The sequence below is a fragment of the Peromyscus leucopus genome, chromosome 16_21, assembly GCF_004664715.2.
Source record: "Peromyscus leucopus breed LL Stock chromosome 16_21, UCI_PerLeu_2.1, whole genome shotgun sequence".
Classification (NCBI taxonomy): domain Eukaryota; kingdom Metazoa; phylum Chordata; class Mammalia; order Rodentia; family Cricetidae; genus Peromyscus; species Peromyscus leucopus.
This window is the reverse complement of record NC_051084.1, coordinates 21566883-21585300: the sequence shown is the minus strand read 5'-3', so window position 1 is coordinate 21585300 and position 18418 is coordinate 21566883. Positions and strand designations below refer to the sequence as shown.

General features: G+C 38.0%; 1 protein-coding gene across 9 annotated transcripts in view; it reads left to right on the top strand.

Moving 5' to 3' along the window:
- Pcdh15 (protocadherin related 15) overlaps positions 1 to 18418 on the top strand; it is a 1398279-nt gene that overhangs the window by 1117027 nt on the left and 262834 nt on the right. For all 9 annotated transcript variants that reach the window (XM_037199986.1, XM_037199987.1, XM_037199980.1 and 6 more), the window contains 3 exons: positions 668 to 802; positions 2388 to 2537; positions 18022 to 18215. In XM_037199986.1, coding sequence (XP_037055881.1) covers positions 668 to 802; positions 2388 to 2537; positions 18022 to 18215 — 479 coding nt within the window. The remainder of the gene's footprint in view (positions 1 to 667; positions 803 to 2387; positions 2538 to 18021; positions 18216 to 18418) is intronic.

Below are 18418 nucleotides of genomic sequence, written 5' to 3'. Positions count from 1 at the left end.
TTTAAAAAAAAAAAATTCTCTATAGTATCATTTTCTCTAGGCTCTTTGACAGGCACAAGTGTTAAGTTTACATATATTTTCTAGCAAATCATCTGAAATATTTTAATTAAAATATTGTGTTTTCCTTTGAAGAGCTTTACAGTGTTAAAATGAGACAGAAAATGCAAGCCTAATATTTATGGGAAATGAATAATGCATCACCAATTTTATTCCTGTTTTACATTGAAAGTGAGAGTAACACAGTAGCATGCATATGTTCAGTTTATTGCTATAAATGAAGTGACTATAAAATTTTACAGCTGAAATTCTAGGCTCCAATTTTCCTTTCTTCCCATTATTTCTTGTATCTTGGATCCAATACAGCACAGAAAGTTTTACATCAAGTGACCAGCAGAAGTACATTCAATTAGCTTGTTTCCTGCTCTTTCTCACTGTAGTCTTTTCTGTTTTACATTAATTGTGCTAACACTTCAGTTCTCTGTAGCCCATGTTCTTGGGTGGTTTTGGTTGCTTGTGAGTAAATGCTACTCAAATATCTCCTTTCCTATTAGGACTCTTTAATATAATGACATGTATTTGTAATAAATTTCAAAACTTAATTTTCAGGCCAATGAACTAAAAGTCCATTGTGTGATCACCATTGTAAATGATATATTTTCTTTCAAAGACAAAAGATCCAGAGCTCCACCTTTTCCTGAATGACTACACCTCGGTCTTCACTGTTACACCCACCGGCATCACCCGCTACCTAACCCTACTTCAGCCTGTGGACAGGGAGGAACAGCAAACATATACCTTTCTGGTAAAATATTTCACATGTTTATATTCTCACAGTTGAAACTGATATAAAAGTTGATAAGGTCAATGATTTGTGGGTAAAAACATGCTGTGTCAGGAAAAAGAGAAAATATCAATATTTTCAAAAAAATATTCATTTTTTCCCCTTTTACTCTATAAATGTGTGCCATTGGAGAATAATAATTGGAGAATGTGCCATTGGAGAACAGTATTATTATTTACTCACTACAGAAAAATATTTTCAATCTTTGCCTTACAGGAGTGAATGATATAAAGTGAAACCCAGCAAATAAAGCATTGTTTTAACTATTGTGGTATGGATGCACTTTCAATTTCAGTGCTGTCTGAAGCAAATGGTTCTCAACTAGCAATGATTTCCTTTCTCCAGAGAGCACATGTTGATGTGTGGGAGGTGCTCCTGGCATACTCTGGTGGAAACAATGAGTGCTGTTGGATATCGATCCCACAGTACACACAGGAGCCCAGCACCAGAGAGTATCTGCACCAGAATGTCAGTAATACTGAGACAGAGACCTTGGGTTTGACTTATTAGAGGAGCAATGAAGGTCATTAGAGTTGTGGTTTGTAGCCATTTATCACGGTGTAGGAGATAAATGCACCATATATCATAGAGATCAAAGCAAGTTTATTATATCCAAATTCCCAAATGACGCAAAAGAGAAAAGTGGATGATACAAAAGCACACGTTATGGGGCTTACTTAGTTCATTCTGGAAGAGCCCACTTTGCAGATGACCGTAGCTTCCAGAAAGCCCCAAATGACAATTACAACTCAGATATGTAGTAGATTTTCAAAGTTATTTAGGCAAGATGGCCAACAGATGGCTGCAGCACTCATGAGTGTTAGGTACTTCTAAAGTGTCAATAAGGTAATTAAGATATCTTGAGTAATGAATGTTGATGAATCGTTTATATCACCATTTTACATATTGATAGAATATTACATTGCATATCCAGGACCTTCATTTCTTAATTAATATAAGAATGCTGATTGTGAAATAATTGTCTTGTATGCAAATTCTATAATCATGAGGAAAGTTTTTCAGTTATGCATTAGGGAATAAATTTAACTGAGACTAGACATGTGGCTCAGTTAGTGAGGCACTTGTACAGCATGCACGAGGTCCTAGGTTCAATCCCCATCATTGCATAAATCAAATGTGATGGTGGTGCATGCCTATCATCCCAAAATTTAGGAGGTGGAAGTAGGAATATGAGACAGTCAAATTCAAAGTCATCTTCAACTGTAACAAGTTTGAGGTCTGATGGAACTATAAGATTCCTGTCTCAAAAACAACAACAAATATATTGACTTTGAAGAGTCATCAATGTCATTGGTCCAATGTAAGCTTCTAAAATCATTCCATATCTCGTTATTTAAAAATCCCTGTAACCATATGTGGAGCCCTCATAATTGCTTCTTAAAAGATTGAAACACTTTTGATATTTGTAATTTATATCTTACTAGTTCATTTTATTGAAAGCTTAGCATATTTTTAAATCACATAAAAAAGTATTAGCTTGTTGGAGTCACTTCTTTGCTCTTATGTTTATGTGACTTCTCCACAGATAACAGCATTTGATGGCGTACAAGAAAGTGAACCAGTTGTGGTCAATATCCGAGTGATGGATGCAAATGATAACACACCAACCTTCCCAGAAATCTCCTATGATGTCTATGTTTACACAGACATGAGTCCTGGGGACAGTGTCATTCAGGTAACTCCACTGAATGTGAGATACACTTGCAGCAGGCCTTTCCAGAGCATCACACACTGATCTCCCAGGAAATGAATGTCCTTCAGACATACAAATGGCACAGCTTTAGAGATTTTCTAGTTGATGTTAGTATTTCAAATAAAAATAAACATCCTGGGCTGGCAACAGGATGGCTCAGTGGGTAAGAACACTCCATGTACAAAGCCACATATCTTATGCTTGATGCCCAGAAACCATGGTAGAAGGACTGAACCACAACAAGAATGTGCACACATGCATTCATACATCACACACACACACACACAACACACACACTAACACTGAACATATAATACACACACACATATATGTATATGATGTAGCCACTACATATAATTATTTGACTTGCTAATGCTTGTTGTTTTTTTTTTTTTTAAATTTAGCTTACTGAATATGATTAGCGTTCCATCACATAATTTAAATATTCACATTACCTTTCACTGTCGTGGAAATGGGCTAAACTTCCTTTGTTGACATATATAAAAGATTGCTTTAATAAATCGGTAGGTTCCTATATTAGGTATTGCATGTCTAGATTAAAGTCAAATCATTACAGGAGAGAAATTTTAGATTAGATAGTAAATGGTTCTTTCAAGAACATGCGAATCAGACAAAATTATGCCCAAAATTGCAGCAGGTCTTTCCAGAGCATCACACACTGCTCTCCCAGGAAATGAAAATTACCTTCAGACATACAAATTTGGTTTTTCACATTTTACGTGCTCACATTTAAATAATTTACAAGCCAGTTTACAAATTCTTTTAGTATTCTGACTATTTGGAATACGGGTATAAAGACTTGATAATATCAATCAATGAGGATTTTTTAAGAATCCGAAGTGTAGTTGATTCCAGTATTTTCCAAGCCATCTGTTCAACCTTTTTCTGGGGAGCTTGTTAGGAAGACAGCCTCTAAGCTTCACTGTCGAGTTTCTGGATGTGCCTCCCAAAGGGCGACACATAGGTGATTAGCACCGAAAACTGAGTTCGCTGGGTTCAGCTCTGCCACCACGAAGAGACCGAGACCTAGACCTTCTCTGACCCTGAGGGTTAGACCTGATTAGATTGAGTCACTTTCAGGCCAGGGAGGCCACCATCCTGTATACTCATTACAGGATCTGGCAACAAATTATTGTAAATGACTTATACATACTAAGCAATGACAAAATAAGTAGAGTTAAATGCTGGTGCCTAGTTTGTCATAGATAGGTCAAGGTTTTTGAAAACTGGCCAAACGCCTCACGCGGTCTTCATGGCGTCCCTGACCCTTCATTTAACGTCATCTCTGACCTCCATCCCCAATTGCCCCATTTTCATTTCCTTGAATTACTTCTTCCTCTTGATCTCTTTCTTCCTAGATGGTTTTCATGCTTGGCTGTCTTCTCTGTGCTCTCTCACTTTCTTTTTCTCCTAAGCCATCACCCTTTCTTTTCGGTCATCAGTGGTTTGCTCCTAAGAATCAAGCCGCTCCTAACCTTGTGTCTCGGAAGCAGAACACTTCATAGCCAACAATGTGATGTGGTGTGGAAATGTTTCTACCAGAATGTCAGCTGACTCTGTGTGTCCATACACACATATAGATCCGTGTGCACATAGACACACGTACATACATGCACACAGGCATACACATACATGCACACACATGAACTACAAATACAAGCACACGAATGAACATATGCATGTTCGTATGTTCAAATACAAACACTTCTGCATGTATACACTCACCTATATATCTATACTCACCCACATGCATAGTACATACACACATACTTGTGCATGTATGTACATAATCACATACCAGTACATGTTCACAGACACACCCACACAAACACCTGTGCATGTACACAAACATGTAAATGTTCATGAACATACAACCAGTGCATGTATATGTACACACACACACACACACACACACACACACACATACACACATCTGCCCATGTGCACAGACATATACACATGTACTTATACTCCATGTATACCTTACCCTCTATTTAAGATCCAGGCAGACCCCTTATAAACATCTGAAATTTTCTTGTTTTCCTCTTTTCTTTGCCTCAGATCCAAACTTTCAGAGTTCATCACCTCTTTCTCTATATTTGCTGCTGCAATGCCAGCATGTGTCAGGAATATTTCCTCTGCAAGAAATGCATGCTCTGATGAACCACCATTATCCACTTACACTCTGCAGTATTAACAGGAAACCATATATTCCCTCTTTTCTTCAGTTTGGGAATTTCTGGGGTCATATGAAAAGGAATACTGCAATTGTGTGTGAGAATCTTTCTGCATGTTGTCTACGTCCATGATCATGAAGGAAAGGCTTTGCATGGACCCATAAATGTCCTTCACATATTGTGCAGCACTTCTCATACTGAGGGGTTAGTTCTAGCTCATTTATTTCAAGAGCAGACCTATAATTAGTTCATTTGCTTATCCATAGTACCTGTGTGTAGTAGTTGATTAACTGAGTAGGTGCTGAGTATATGTATTTCAGACAAAAGACAGACAGAAACCAGCGTCTGCAAATGGAGGTGCAGGATGGGAACTTGTTAGTGCGTCCCCTTTATTTCTAGTCAATCTGTGGACCAGGCACATTTTTCTTTAAAGAAGCATCTTTCAAAGGTAGCAGATAAGGGAATGACAATTATTTTCATGTTTTTATTTAATTAGACCTGATTCTCATCTCTGTAATGATGTAATTAGAAATAAAAGTAAGTTTATATAGAAAACCAGCCAGCAGGGAATGGGAAAGTTTAACTAAGAAAACGATAGTAATTATGTGGTGAAGCATAGCTCAAAAATGTTTGCCCTCAGGGATCAAAAGCTTATTTCCGGCATTTGAGGTCTACAAAAGTTAATTTCCCTTATGTATCTGTTTCTAAAACAGATCTTGCTTTGCATTTAAAGATTTATATTGTGTGCATTTCCCTGAACCATGCAGATTATGAAGACAGACTGTTGTTTGTGTCTATATGCCTTCAAGTTTTTCTTAATTATTTAAAAGCCAAGAATTTAAGGTTCATAATTAGTATTTGTAATGTTGTTCCTGGTGTGTGCTGAAAGAACTGTGTGACTGTAAATCATCCAGCAAGAGACTAGAAATAAAAATGAAATTGATTTCCCAGGGATAGAAAAGTTTAAAACAAAGCAAAGGGATTCAGAACTCCAGTCTGCAAATGCCATGTGAGGTTCTGACCCATTTCTCTACTCCCTCGTCTCACCATTGACACCCCTGGCCTGCCAGAAATCAGCCACTTGGCTTGTTGCTTAATAACCTGATGTCCTGTGAGTGAAGGTCTTAAAAGGCAAAGGTGAGAGCCAGCAACCTCCCAAAAAGTGAATCTTCCTTACAAGTTCATTTATTGTAAGGTCGCTGTCTCTGTGTCTAAGCCTGTTTGGCCTGTAGGAGCCCAGATCCACCTCTGAGTGCAGTGTTTTTATTAGATGGTGGCTGTCCTAGTGTACAGAAAGTGGATAGGTTGCACATAAAGAGAGAAGCCAGAACTATCTCAAAGCTTGCAGTTATGAACTACAGCTATGGGTTTATGTGTCGGCCTTATTCTTAAATGCTGTTAACAGACCATCATGAATCTTGATGATGAATGCGTAATGAACCAAACTTTGGGGAGTATTATCTTAAAGTAGCTCTTTAGCCTTCTGTATCTAGGCTGGAATGTAAATGTTATTCCCAGAGAAAATTCTTTTGGTCTTCAGTGGGTAATGAACCAAACTTTGGGGAGTATTATCTTAAAGTATACTCTACTGTGTCTAGGCTGGAATCTAAACGTTACACCCAGATAGAATTCTTTTGGTCTTCAGTCTGGGCTGACCATGAACTCACTGTAGCAGATTGTGTCATTGATTTCCTGATCCTCATGGCTCCACATATCGAATGCTGGGATTACAGAGAGGTGCCACCATGTTGGGTTCCTGTAGTGCTGACAGGGAATCCAAGGCTTAGTGCATACTAGACAAGCACTCTATGAGCTAAGTCATATCTCCAGCTATTCATTATGTTGCCTTACTCTGTTCATTCCCCTCATTGACAAAATTATCTGGACGGATGCATCAATTCATGTATCTACAGCTGTAGTGATCCGTCTTCTTTCTGTCTGCCTTTATCTCTGACCTGTGTGACCTGAACTTCACTCATGCCGCACTGCTACGTTCGCGTGGAACCACACATCCCATCAGTGCACCATTAAATGTCAAACTCGCGAGCTTTTCTTTTAGTCCTCAATCTGTGTGACACCTGTTAAGGATCAGGTAGATAGGAGATCTTCCTGGATAATTAGAACTCTGTGACTCTGTCAGAACGCTCAACACTCAAAGGCAGGTGCAAATACGCGTTCTTGCAGAGACAGATGTTATGAACACAGGTGTAATGACTGCCTGAGGCGTCCGGACACCATTTCTACTTGGAGAGGGGTTCAAAATGGAAGGAGAGTGAAATATTTGCTTTCCTTTTACTATATTAAATATATATTGCCTTGTTCTCCCAACACTGTTATTGTTAAGGGCTTTTCTGTTGTTTTATAGCAGACTTTGTTTCTTGTATGACAACACTTCTGTTAAAGAGTTTTTACTTAGCCATCACCTTTCCCAGGGTTCCTGCTTTGCTTAGCTTTTGAATCTGCATGTTTCAGAATGCAGTACCTGGTACAAGTTAAGACTGCTCTGTGCATGTCAGTTAATCTGTCAATTGGTCTGGGAAGAATTACCTTGGATAGAAAAGCAGTTTAGATTTGGCTTTTCAAATCTGGGGTTTCCTCAAAAAATAGTAAAATATCCTGGTACAGGTGGGCTGCTGATGCTTGTGAGAGGGATTTGATGAAAGCCTAGTTTAACAACTCTTTATTTAATATAATAAAAATATAAGCTGAATGTGAGAGAATTTAAGAGCATCTGAGATCTTCAGATCTCTGTCTCCAGTCTCAGAGTCAGTAAAAATGTGGTGATATATTGTGTCCCCCAATATATTGTGCATCCTAATAAACTTATCTGGGGTCAGAGGACAGAACAGCCACTAGATAGACATAGAGGCTAGAAAATGGCTGCACACACACCTTTAATCCTAGCATTCTGGAGGCAGAGATCCATCTGAACTTTGTGAGTTCAAAGCCACACTGGAAACAGCCAGGCATGGTGACACACGCCTTTAATCCCAGGAAGTGATGGCAGGAAGCAGAAAGGTATTTAAGGCATGAGGACCAGGAACTAGAGCCTGTTAAGCTTTTAGGCTTTTGAGCAGCAGTTCAGCTGAGATCCATTCAGAGGAGGACTCAGAGGCTTCCAGTTTGAGAAAACAAGATCAATTGAGGAATTGGTGAGGTGAGGTTAGCTGTGGCTTGTGTTCTGTTCTCTGATCATCCAGCATTTACCTCAATACATGGCCCTGAGTTTGTTTCTATTATTAAGACCTTTTAAGATTCGTGTTACATAAGTATTTTGTGAATCAGTAAAATTCTAATACATGATTTTGAAATTGTCAGAGAAAAGGAAGCAAGCACTTAAAATAACCCCACAGTATAATGTCTTCTCATAATTTCATTCCTTGTTTGCTTTTTCTGACAGTTCCTAAGACATGAGTGGCATGTGCTAGCTTATACTTAAGCATCTAATTCATGATAGATGTATAACTGGGTGCTATACATTGTTATACTCTACATGAGGAGTCCATCATCTTTGATTGTTACAATATACTGAACAGTTGAGGCATAGACTGTAGCCTGGTATACGTTTAAGCTTCAGAGACTCAATTTGTCCCATCAGCAAACATTATATTGGATCCAAAGACTCCAACTTTGAGATCGCTGGTGTTTCAGATCCAGGACGAAGTTCATGTAGCTTCAAGAAAGGTTGCAAGACCATATATCTCATATATGAATGGCAATAAGACCTCTAGGTGATACTTTTTTGTTCTTCTAAGATGTATAGACACAGAATGTAAGGTCTTTTTTATTATTATTTCTATCACCACAAAATTAAGTCTGTGATGTCTGGAGCATAAAAGTAGATCGTAAAATAGTATCATCCCACAATACATTTCAACCAGAAAACAATTGGAATTTCCTGCAATAAGCACACTATCACCCTCAGGCAGCTTTCATTTAGTTTTATAATATTTACACTTTGCCGGAAAAAAAAATGTTTGTGTCTTCTACTGGTTATAGCTTTTATTGGTATTGGCAGAAACCTTCAATGTATTTCTTTCCCAATTGCAGCATACCTTCTTCTCCTGGTGACTCTGTCTGCATGGATAATTATCAACCTTATGAGGCTTGGTTATTTTCCCAGCTCACATTTCTGTCCTAGAGATCAACATCTATTCATTTTTATTAGCTGCATAAGGAAAAATGAATCCTTTATTACAACAAAGAGTTGAGGCACATACTATAGACCTTTAGCACAACATCCTTCAGTTATTGAACACACCATGTGATTTTTCTCAACTTTACCAGCAAATGACTTTTAAAGCATCTCTCGGGTGATTCTGGTTTTTGTCTGTTGGGTTGGCATAATCAGACACCATCCTGCATGTATAAAATTTTGTTATCCAGAGAGACAGAGAATCAGTACTGTAGTACAAGCCATTTTTGTCTAAGGAGGACTCATTGTGGAATGGTCCAAACCACACCAGAGGTGTCTGTGCCAATGAACACATCCCAGTGCAGAACTCATAGGAAAAGTGCAGGTGGGAATTTCTCCTTCCAGATACTAGTAAAGCAAAGTCAGCCCTCTGCCATCAAATAGCTATGAACTGTGAACTTGCTTCTTTTTCTAGCTGCCCTTTCATAAGGAAGAGCATGCTTTCATCTGTTCCTAGCTTGCTGAAAATTTATCATGAACTAGATATTGAGTTCTGTTAACTAATCTTCCTGTATTTATTGAAACTATCATATTATCTGATTTTTCATTGACATCATTATTATGTACAATGTTAGAAGATCTCTTTATATTTAATTTTTAGAGTTCTTTTTGCAGAGTAGTTCGTTAAAGAGAAGTGTTAGATATTTTTTTAATCTTCCACAACAACATGCATATGTTTTACTCCTGGCTTTTATTGTTTGTGAGAAGTAGTCATATAACTTAATGTTATTTCTTTTTTGTAAATTGAATTTTTATTCCTCTTGCTTTCAAAGTTTTCTCTTCATTTTCCACAATCTATGACGTATGGATCCATCTGTGTTTTTATACTGTTTGGGGTACTTAAACTTTTGAATATTCACGATATTTCTTTGCTGAGCTCAATTCACATAAACTCTCCCATGCTCTATTGCACTGATTTTTTTTAGACCCTACCACTGACCTGGCTAGCCAAACGTTAGCAAGAATCCCAGGTCAGAGAGAGATTGATTCCATCCTGGAAATCTGATCAAGGTCTTCCACCCCTGCCCCTGTCACCTGGTCATAGATCCCCTACTTTTGATGTCTCCTGTTAATAAGTTTCCAGCTTTTGTATTCTTCCCTCTTCAACTCTAAATTCCTTCTTGCTGTCACTTGGAGTTGAGCTGAGCTGAGTTGGCCTTCTCTTACCAATTGTAGAAGTCTCCACAACTGTCCCAAGAATTCTAGGTAGAGATCCATCTCATTCTAACACCTGATGTAGTTTTTGTTTTCCTTAATAATATCTGATTTATTATTTGTTCATTTATATGCTTAACTTGAACATTATATTTACTCTAGAGTTTCAATTTTGATCCTCAAAAATTATTTTAAAACACATATCTAGATTCATCTGCCTGATGTGGTTTTGCTTCACCTTGTGTAACTCATGATGTCTGCATGGTTTGATCATCAACTCTTATTTACAGTCTTTAATGTCACATTTCATGAGAAGTTTCTGCATCTGCTTTACTTCAGGGCATGGGATTTTCAGTTATCTTGGGGGAGGAAGTTTATCTGCTATGGTAAACCACCATTGCCTAAAGTCTTGTCTCCAACAGCCTTGACTTTGCTAGAAAAGATTAATTTCAGTTGGGAAATATCAGTCATGCCAGATATAAAGGTAGGAACAGAATTTGGAAGATGGAAAAACCTCTGAAGGGAAAAGATACAGAATATTACTGTACTCTTGTTTCAATGAAGAAATTATATCTCTTTTTAGTGACGCAATCAGAATGGATAATTTCAAGGGTTAAGTATATGTTAAATGGTTTTTTGTAAAGGGAAAATTCTGTGTTTTGAGATAACCACAATCTAGTTTAATAATTTTATAACTCAAACTTTATATTATGAAGTAATGTATGCTTAACTAAACTATACAATAATAGAGCGTTGGCATACAAAATTTTGCTCTATTGAATTAAAATAAACAAAGAAACTACTGTCTGAGAAAGTTAGAACATCACAAATCCCTTAATGTAAAGGCAATTCCGTGACCTACAATGTTATTCCTAAGGAATTATTTACCTTATTTTCTCACAAACAGACCAAACAAGAAACAATGGATGAAATACAGAATTCTTGTCTATTAAAATTCAAAACAGAAAATGGAGTCTCAGCATGACTTGGTTGGAAGCAGGCAGAAACACAATACATTCTTTTTGTCTACCTCTGTCCCTTTTGGTCTATTGTTTGATTGAAATTTGTCTCCTGTTAAGATTCAAATAAATCACGCTCTGAGGGGATCTGAAATTCTAAGGAAAATAGAAGCATCCTCAGTGAAAATCACATATTATAGATATAAAAAATCTCTTAGATTTTATGTTAATATTCTAACAGTCTGTCTCTACTAGTTAGGAGTCTCTCAACTTCATCATTAATAATAACCATTTGTGCTACACAATTTAGAAAATACTTTTTTATCACAACAAACCACTATAAGAATTTGCAAGTTCACAGCAAATAATCTTCATTCTTTGTTGTCTGTTTACTTTTCATAATTTGTTCAGAACTTCTCGTCTCTGTATCTACTCGGTAACCTAAATCAGGTGTGCAAAGTTTTGATTCATATTTTGGAGTTTAAAGGACTTTGTCCATCATTTCATCCTCATAGGTAAGTCCTATGGGGACTGGATGGATGACTCAGCCCTTAAGAGTACTTGCTGCTCTTGCAGGAGACCCAAATTTAGTTCCCAGCACTGAAATAGCAGCTTTGGATTTCAATTCCAGGGTATCTGTTACCCTCTTCTGGCCTCCAAAAGCACCACACATGCATGTGGTACACATATATACATGGAAGCAAGCACTGAGATTAAAAACAAATTAAAATCTTATTAAAAATGGCCCATATGTGTCAATGAAAAGACTCAGCCATTACTAATGGCACCTACCATCAAGTGAGAGCACTAGAGTTCAATCTATGAATCCCATATTGTGAAAAGAAGAGAACCTAATCCTAAAGGCTGCCCTCTGACCTCCATACACATGGCATGGCACACGTACCCACACATATACACTCACATATGCATACAAATAATTAAATAAAGGTAAAGTTAAAAAATAAACATTAAAATAATCCCCTTCCATTATTTGCCTCTTGCAGCCATATTTCCTAACTAAAAGCATGTCAGTCTCCCCAGATTTCCAAACCCCAAATGCCAAAACCAACACTAACCAACCATGATGGAGGAAACAGTACAGAGACTCCTCTGCATGTTGTGCATGTCTTATGAGACCTCTGTGGGTTGCACGTGTTGTTTGAGAGTCCCTTGTGTGCTGCACATGTCATATGAATCAACCCTTTCCTCTTTTACTTCTGGCACAGGGGTTTTCAAAGACTTACTGCAGTGTAGGGGATGTTTCGTCAGCATGCTGGTAGTACTATCTATGGGTACACTGTGAGCTTCAATTTACAATTTGGTGTCGGCCTCTCTGGAAGTGTTCAGAGCAGTCAACGCATTGCCTCTTGACGGAGATAAGTCCTTAGAAATGCTTCATTAGATATTTGTCATTGTGCAAACACCATAGTCCACATGAGCAAACAACACAGGGCAAAGGCAAGTGTGTGACATGCACACATGTGAGGCTGTGCTGGCAATGTGGTACAGAAGGAACACACTCTATGGTAAAGATGATGAGGTGTAATATGTATAAGCAATGGATATTAATCTGGCATTTCTGAACAGAGTGTTCACACCAGCATCATCCCCCTATAGCAATGCTCTGTGTGACAAGTACCGTGGCTCGATCATCATTTGTCTTTGTAGGCCCATTATAATCTCATGAAATCCCCTTCATCGATGCAGCCCCCTTACACTGCACATGGGACACAATGGGATGTCTTGTTCTTTATATCTTTTTCTTTATCCTTTTCCTCCTGCCATATCTGCATCTTTCAGACAATGTCTGGAATCTAATCTATGCCTAAACAACTTTGTATCTACCCTGTCGCTTGTTAGCCTCTTATTATGTTGGTTTTAAAATATAGAGATTACAAAATGTCAACATGAGTTTATTTGGGGTTTTTTTTTTTTTGCATGTTTTTTCCTTACTCAACAGTATATTCCCCAAGAATATCACCCTGCATCCTTTATGAACTTTTGTATTTTGGTTTTCATGTAGCTCCTTCTGCATTTGCCTTGGAGCTTTGCAGTATTCATGACTCACACTGAAGTGAATGATTCCTCTAGATTATGACTCTCTCTCTCTCTCAATCAAGTTTACAATTTAATTCTGTTAATATCACTATCATGTGGCCTTGTGTAGTGTACTTTTATAACTCTCTTCCAATGAAATAATGGAGTATTTTCCAGAATTATTGAACTCAAGTTGACATGTTTTAGGATATCATCCATCTACAATTTATTTTGTAAATTTATCTTCATTGTAATAAGAGCCATAATTGAGCATTAATGGACAAATATTGTTCTAAATGCCACCAAATCTTACCCAAATGGTTCTATTATTTTCTGTACATCTGGTTCAAATAGTCAACTGTGATAATAAAGAGAACATTAACAGATATTGTAAGAAGTAAGGCACTTTAAAAATGTGTTCAATTTAAAATTTAGATAAATATAATTTTAAAATATAAAAATGAATACAGAGAAAAAGTCTGCCATTTGCATTCCATCACTCACTTATCTTACAATTTCTCAGTAAAAGTAATGCTACTATCTTCATATTAAGACTTCTGACCATTATAATGATTAATTAACCATAGATGGTTAGATGACTTTGTGATCACATTTACCACATACCAAAATATCAGGACACAATCATTCTATACAAAGGTCATGGCATGAGCCAAGAACATAACTGTTATGGACTGTTGGGTCACAGTTGGGTGTCTGTAAGTTTTTGTCATCTTGTTGAAGAAATTGAAACAAAGGCCCATATATATTTGCAAATAATAGAAAGGAAACTTTATTGAAAGCCAAACTATAAGAAAGACCAGCATATAGTGCAAGGAAGCAAGTGGCAGCCTAAGTGATATAGATTCAGGCCCATGATTATTGTTTGGAGCTTCCTCTTCTGCAATTCAGATGAAGGAGGAATCTGATTGCAAAGGGCAGAGTTTGGATAGTTCTCCATCTCGACTGACATATTAAGTTATGTATTGTTGCCCTTGTTCATTTTCATGATATATATAATTTTTTTTTTTTTTTTTTTTGGTTTTTGCAGACAGGGTTTCTCTGTGTTGCTTTGCGCCTTTCCTGGAACTCACTTGGTATCCCAGGCTGGCCTCGAACTCACAAAGATCCACCTGGCTCTGCCTTCCGAGTGCTGGGATTAAAGGCGTGCGCCACCACCACCCGGCGATATATATAATTTTAATCATATGTACACCAAATTATGCACAGGGATAAGATAAAGTTCAGTGGAGGATACAATTTTGTCTTATTTGCCCAAAACCAGTTCAAGCCAGATTCTCTTTTCTGGTCTCCTATTAGGACATAAGGAAAGTAAAATGGAGGCAGGGATCTGAAGTCACTAGATGCTTGTTTGGAGAGGCATGTGTATGCAATAATAGTGCATGAAGGTTAGTGAGCAAGGGTGCCAAATGCATTACAGGGAGAGAGGTATGTGCCCAGCACAAACCAAGAAGAAGAGTACATATGACAAACTTATTCCTCATGATAGTATGCCTCATAACCAGTTACAAAACTCTCTTCATATATGATTTAAAATTATTATTCATAAAGTGGCATACTTTCAATTTCAATTAGTTTTTTTGAAGGTAGAGTTTTGATTTATATATCAAGAGATTTCAGTATCATTCAACCTTGGACATAACTGTATATGAGGCCATCAGTATCTATGACACTTGCTTTAATTCTTGGACCTGCATTATCCGTGTGGAAGTTTATCTCAGCTTAGGGTAGACAGGGCCAACAGAAATATCCACAATTCCAGGGTTCAGCCTCAGTACTGTGCCTTACAGGAGCCAAGTGTCAACATCACACACATATGGATTGAGAATTGATAAACTACTCAATGAAAAACAGAGTCTCTCATTATCACTAACCCAGGATGCCCAGGAAGGCATAGCATCAATGATCAAATCAGGCTGGGACCTCTAGAATATATACATTTAAAAAATAGCAGAACAAAATTATGGAAGGGTATGCTTAAACTTCATGGAAAGGACTGTAATACAATATGGAAAAGAAATAAATAGCTCAGTATTCATCATTTAGTTATTAAAAACTTTTAAAGCATTAAAAAGGCAGGATTCATTTTCATTTCATTGGAGATGTTACACTAACGTCTTCTATAGTCAGTCATTTCCACAGCTACTTTTAATTTAGGAGGTAGTTCTCCCCATCCCATAATAGAATATGTGTTTCCTACACCCTCACCTAATGACTTTGGACACAAGTCATTGTATTGTAATGGCACCGAGTACTTCAGCTGTCAAGATGTCATTGATACTTGTATCCAACCCCACAATGTAGACTACAGCTGAGCCATCCACAGCAAACCTTCACTGAGAATTTAAAAGAAATGTGTTGAGTCGTCAGTTTTATACAGGAAAGTATGGGTATTGATTGGGTACTCAGAGGAGTAGTTCAACACTAATCCTACCGGGGAAGTCAACCCAATTTAATCCTAGACTACTGATAATTTCTTCAAAAGAAATGCTTGCTAATGTGCAAAATGATGTTAATTCTTACAACTCAAAACTAAGAGAATGAGACAATCAAGATTGTTTGAAACTGTCTAATTCTCTTAAACATACTCTCATCACGTTCATTTGCTTGTTAAACTTTCCACAGGCTGATAGTTTCTGAGGGGTTAGTTGCAGTGTTAGCAGAATAGTTGAGCTCATCTCTGGTAAACTGATGGCAGATTTAGGTGAGTTCTTAACACTTGTGTTCCGTAGCCCTGTTTGATATTTATAGCACCTCCCACATGGGTGCCTTCCTCAATTTAATTATCATCTATCCCCGCCTCCCTTCCAACCTCATTTATAAAAATGTTAAATAAGACCATCCATAATACCTGTGTCCCCAAAGCACACTCCCAGCTCCTCTTCATAAATGGATGCACTGCCATTTATCATTAAATCTCTTTAGCCAATTTAATTCCCAAGAAAAATGTTAATATTGAATCCACTTTGAGCTAAGTTTTAATTAAGATTTCCTAAGACATTTTGTGTAAGTGATTTACTATAATCAAAACTGATATCTCCTCCTCATTACCCGCCCTCTACGATTCTAATTTTATCCTCACACCAAAGATCATGACTTCTTATGACAGGACCAGTTCTCCCCAAATACACATCATTCATTTGACTGTTTCTACAAATAGCTCCCGTCTCCTTTGCCTTTAGGTGTATGGTCTGTCCTGCCTACGTAAGTCCCAGAATCATTTCGGGAAATGTCTTCCCTGTAGCAGCCACATCTCTCTACCTAAAATACCAATGTCTGGATGTAGCATCCTTAATGCCAGTCTTTCAACTTCCTTTGGTCTTCTCTATTTTTGTTGCTGCTATTTCTGTGCCCACGACCACTCCAAGTGCAGTGAATAATTAAAAATGTAATTAGAGGACCAGCAAGATAGATGGATCAGTGGGTAAAGGCATCTTCTGTCAAGCCTGGCAGCCTGGATTTCATCCTGGAACCCATGTGATAGGAGGACAAAACGAACTACTGAAAGTTGTCCTCTAACCTACACACACACAGACCACAGTTATAAAGTAGGTTTTTATGTGTATGAGTGTTTTCATTTCATGCTGCATGTACATCATTTACATGCCTGGTACATGTATCTGATCCCCAGGTACTAGAATGATGGTTGTTAGCCATCATGTGGGTGCTGGGAGTTGAACCCAGGTTTTCAGGAAGACTAACAACTGCACCTAACCACGGAGTCATCTCTCCAGTCCTGTATAAAATGGAATCAGAGTTAGAACATGTGCCATGTGTCTCCTCAATCCGTCAGAAATGGATATGTGAAATTTCTTTGCATTTTTCTGGTGATAGTAAACATGAGCCATCTGTTAACACTGCCTCTCTCGGGTAAATCTGCAACATTCACATTTTCACCAGCAATGTGCACCAGGCTTCACCAAATCCCCAAGGGACTCTGAACTTGGAAGATCTAGGACTTCAGTGTGATAGGTATTATCAGAGCACAAGGGAAAGTGACCAAAGAAGAGGCTAACTGGTTAAAGGGATGTCCTGTCCTTATCCAAAAGAAAATTTCTGCTTTCCTTCCTGGGTACAGTGAGGCCGTGTACTTATTCCCTCCATATTCTACACTGGGTGAACATAGGATTGTGTGAAAGCTTATGAAGAGGATGTTAGTAACATCTCCTACCAGGATTATTTCTTCCCCTCTTTGTAAATCTATATCTATCAAAAAGTGGAGGAACTTTGTTCAACACTATCGCTTTAATATTGCTTTATGAGATTAACAATGGTCATTCTCCTCTCACAGGCAATAAATAAATACCAGTTGCCTACAAGTGATTTTAAATGTGTGCACATCAAGTCTTCAGGTGCTTATGTGCCGTCATCTCCGTGGCTCTGAAAGCAATTCTCTTTTCTTAAAAGAAAATGGTTTTTGTCGCGTGGGCTTTACCAGTCCATCGTAAGCCAGTGGGAAGAGGTTAAGGCAGGAGAACACTGTAGATGGGAAAACAGGCCAACAGAAGCAGAGTGGAAATAAAACAAACGTTGCCCTTTCATTTTGTCCTGGTCTCAGAGCACAGTGATATGTGTTCATGTGTCAAGAATGGCAGGTAAGATAAAGAATAAATTCTTAAATTTTATGTTAAGGCTTTCTTTCCTTTTTCCTTTTATTAAATTAGAATAAATACAGTCTTCAATATTGAAAAACTGTTCTGAACATGATCACAAGGGATGAAACAACAATTCTGGTTCCTGTAGTGACTCAGTGTTACAACAAAACGCAAAAGCAGTGGACACATTTGCACACCAAATGCACGCTGTATTATCTTCAGCTTTGAAATCAGTTCCCTTGGGGAAGCCACACAGTGGCGAAAAGGCTGAATCCTAACAAGATTTGTGTTGTGATTTTTCAATTCCAGCTGACGGCAGTAGATGCTGATGAAGGCTCCAATGGGGAGATCTCCTATGAAATTCTGGTGGGCGCCCAAGGAGACTTCATCATCAACAGGACCACCGGGCTGGTGAGCATTGCCCCAGGAGTGGAGCTGGTCGTGGGACGGACGTATGCACTTACAGTGCAGGCCTCGGACAACGCCCCACCTGCAGAGAGAAGGTGATTCCCACTAGGTCCCATAGTTCTTCGAAAAATTATTCTTTTTTTATCATATTTTTTATTTATTTTACAATACTATTCAGTTCTACATAATAGCCACAGATTCCCCTGTTCTCTCCCTTCCTGCCCCCTCCCCTTCCCCCCAGCCCACCCCCCATTCCCACCTCCTCCAGATGAAGGTCTCCCCCGAGGACTGGGATCGA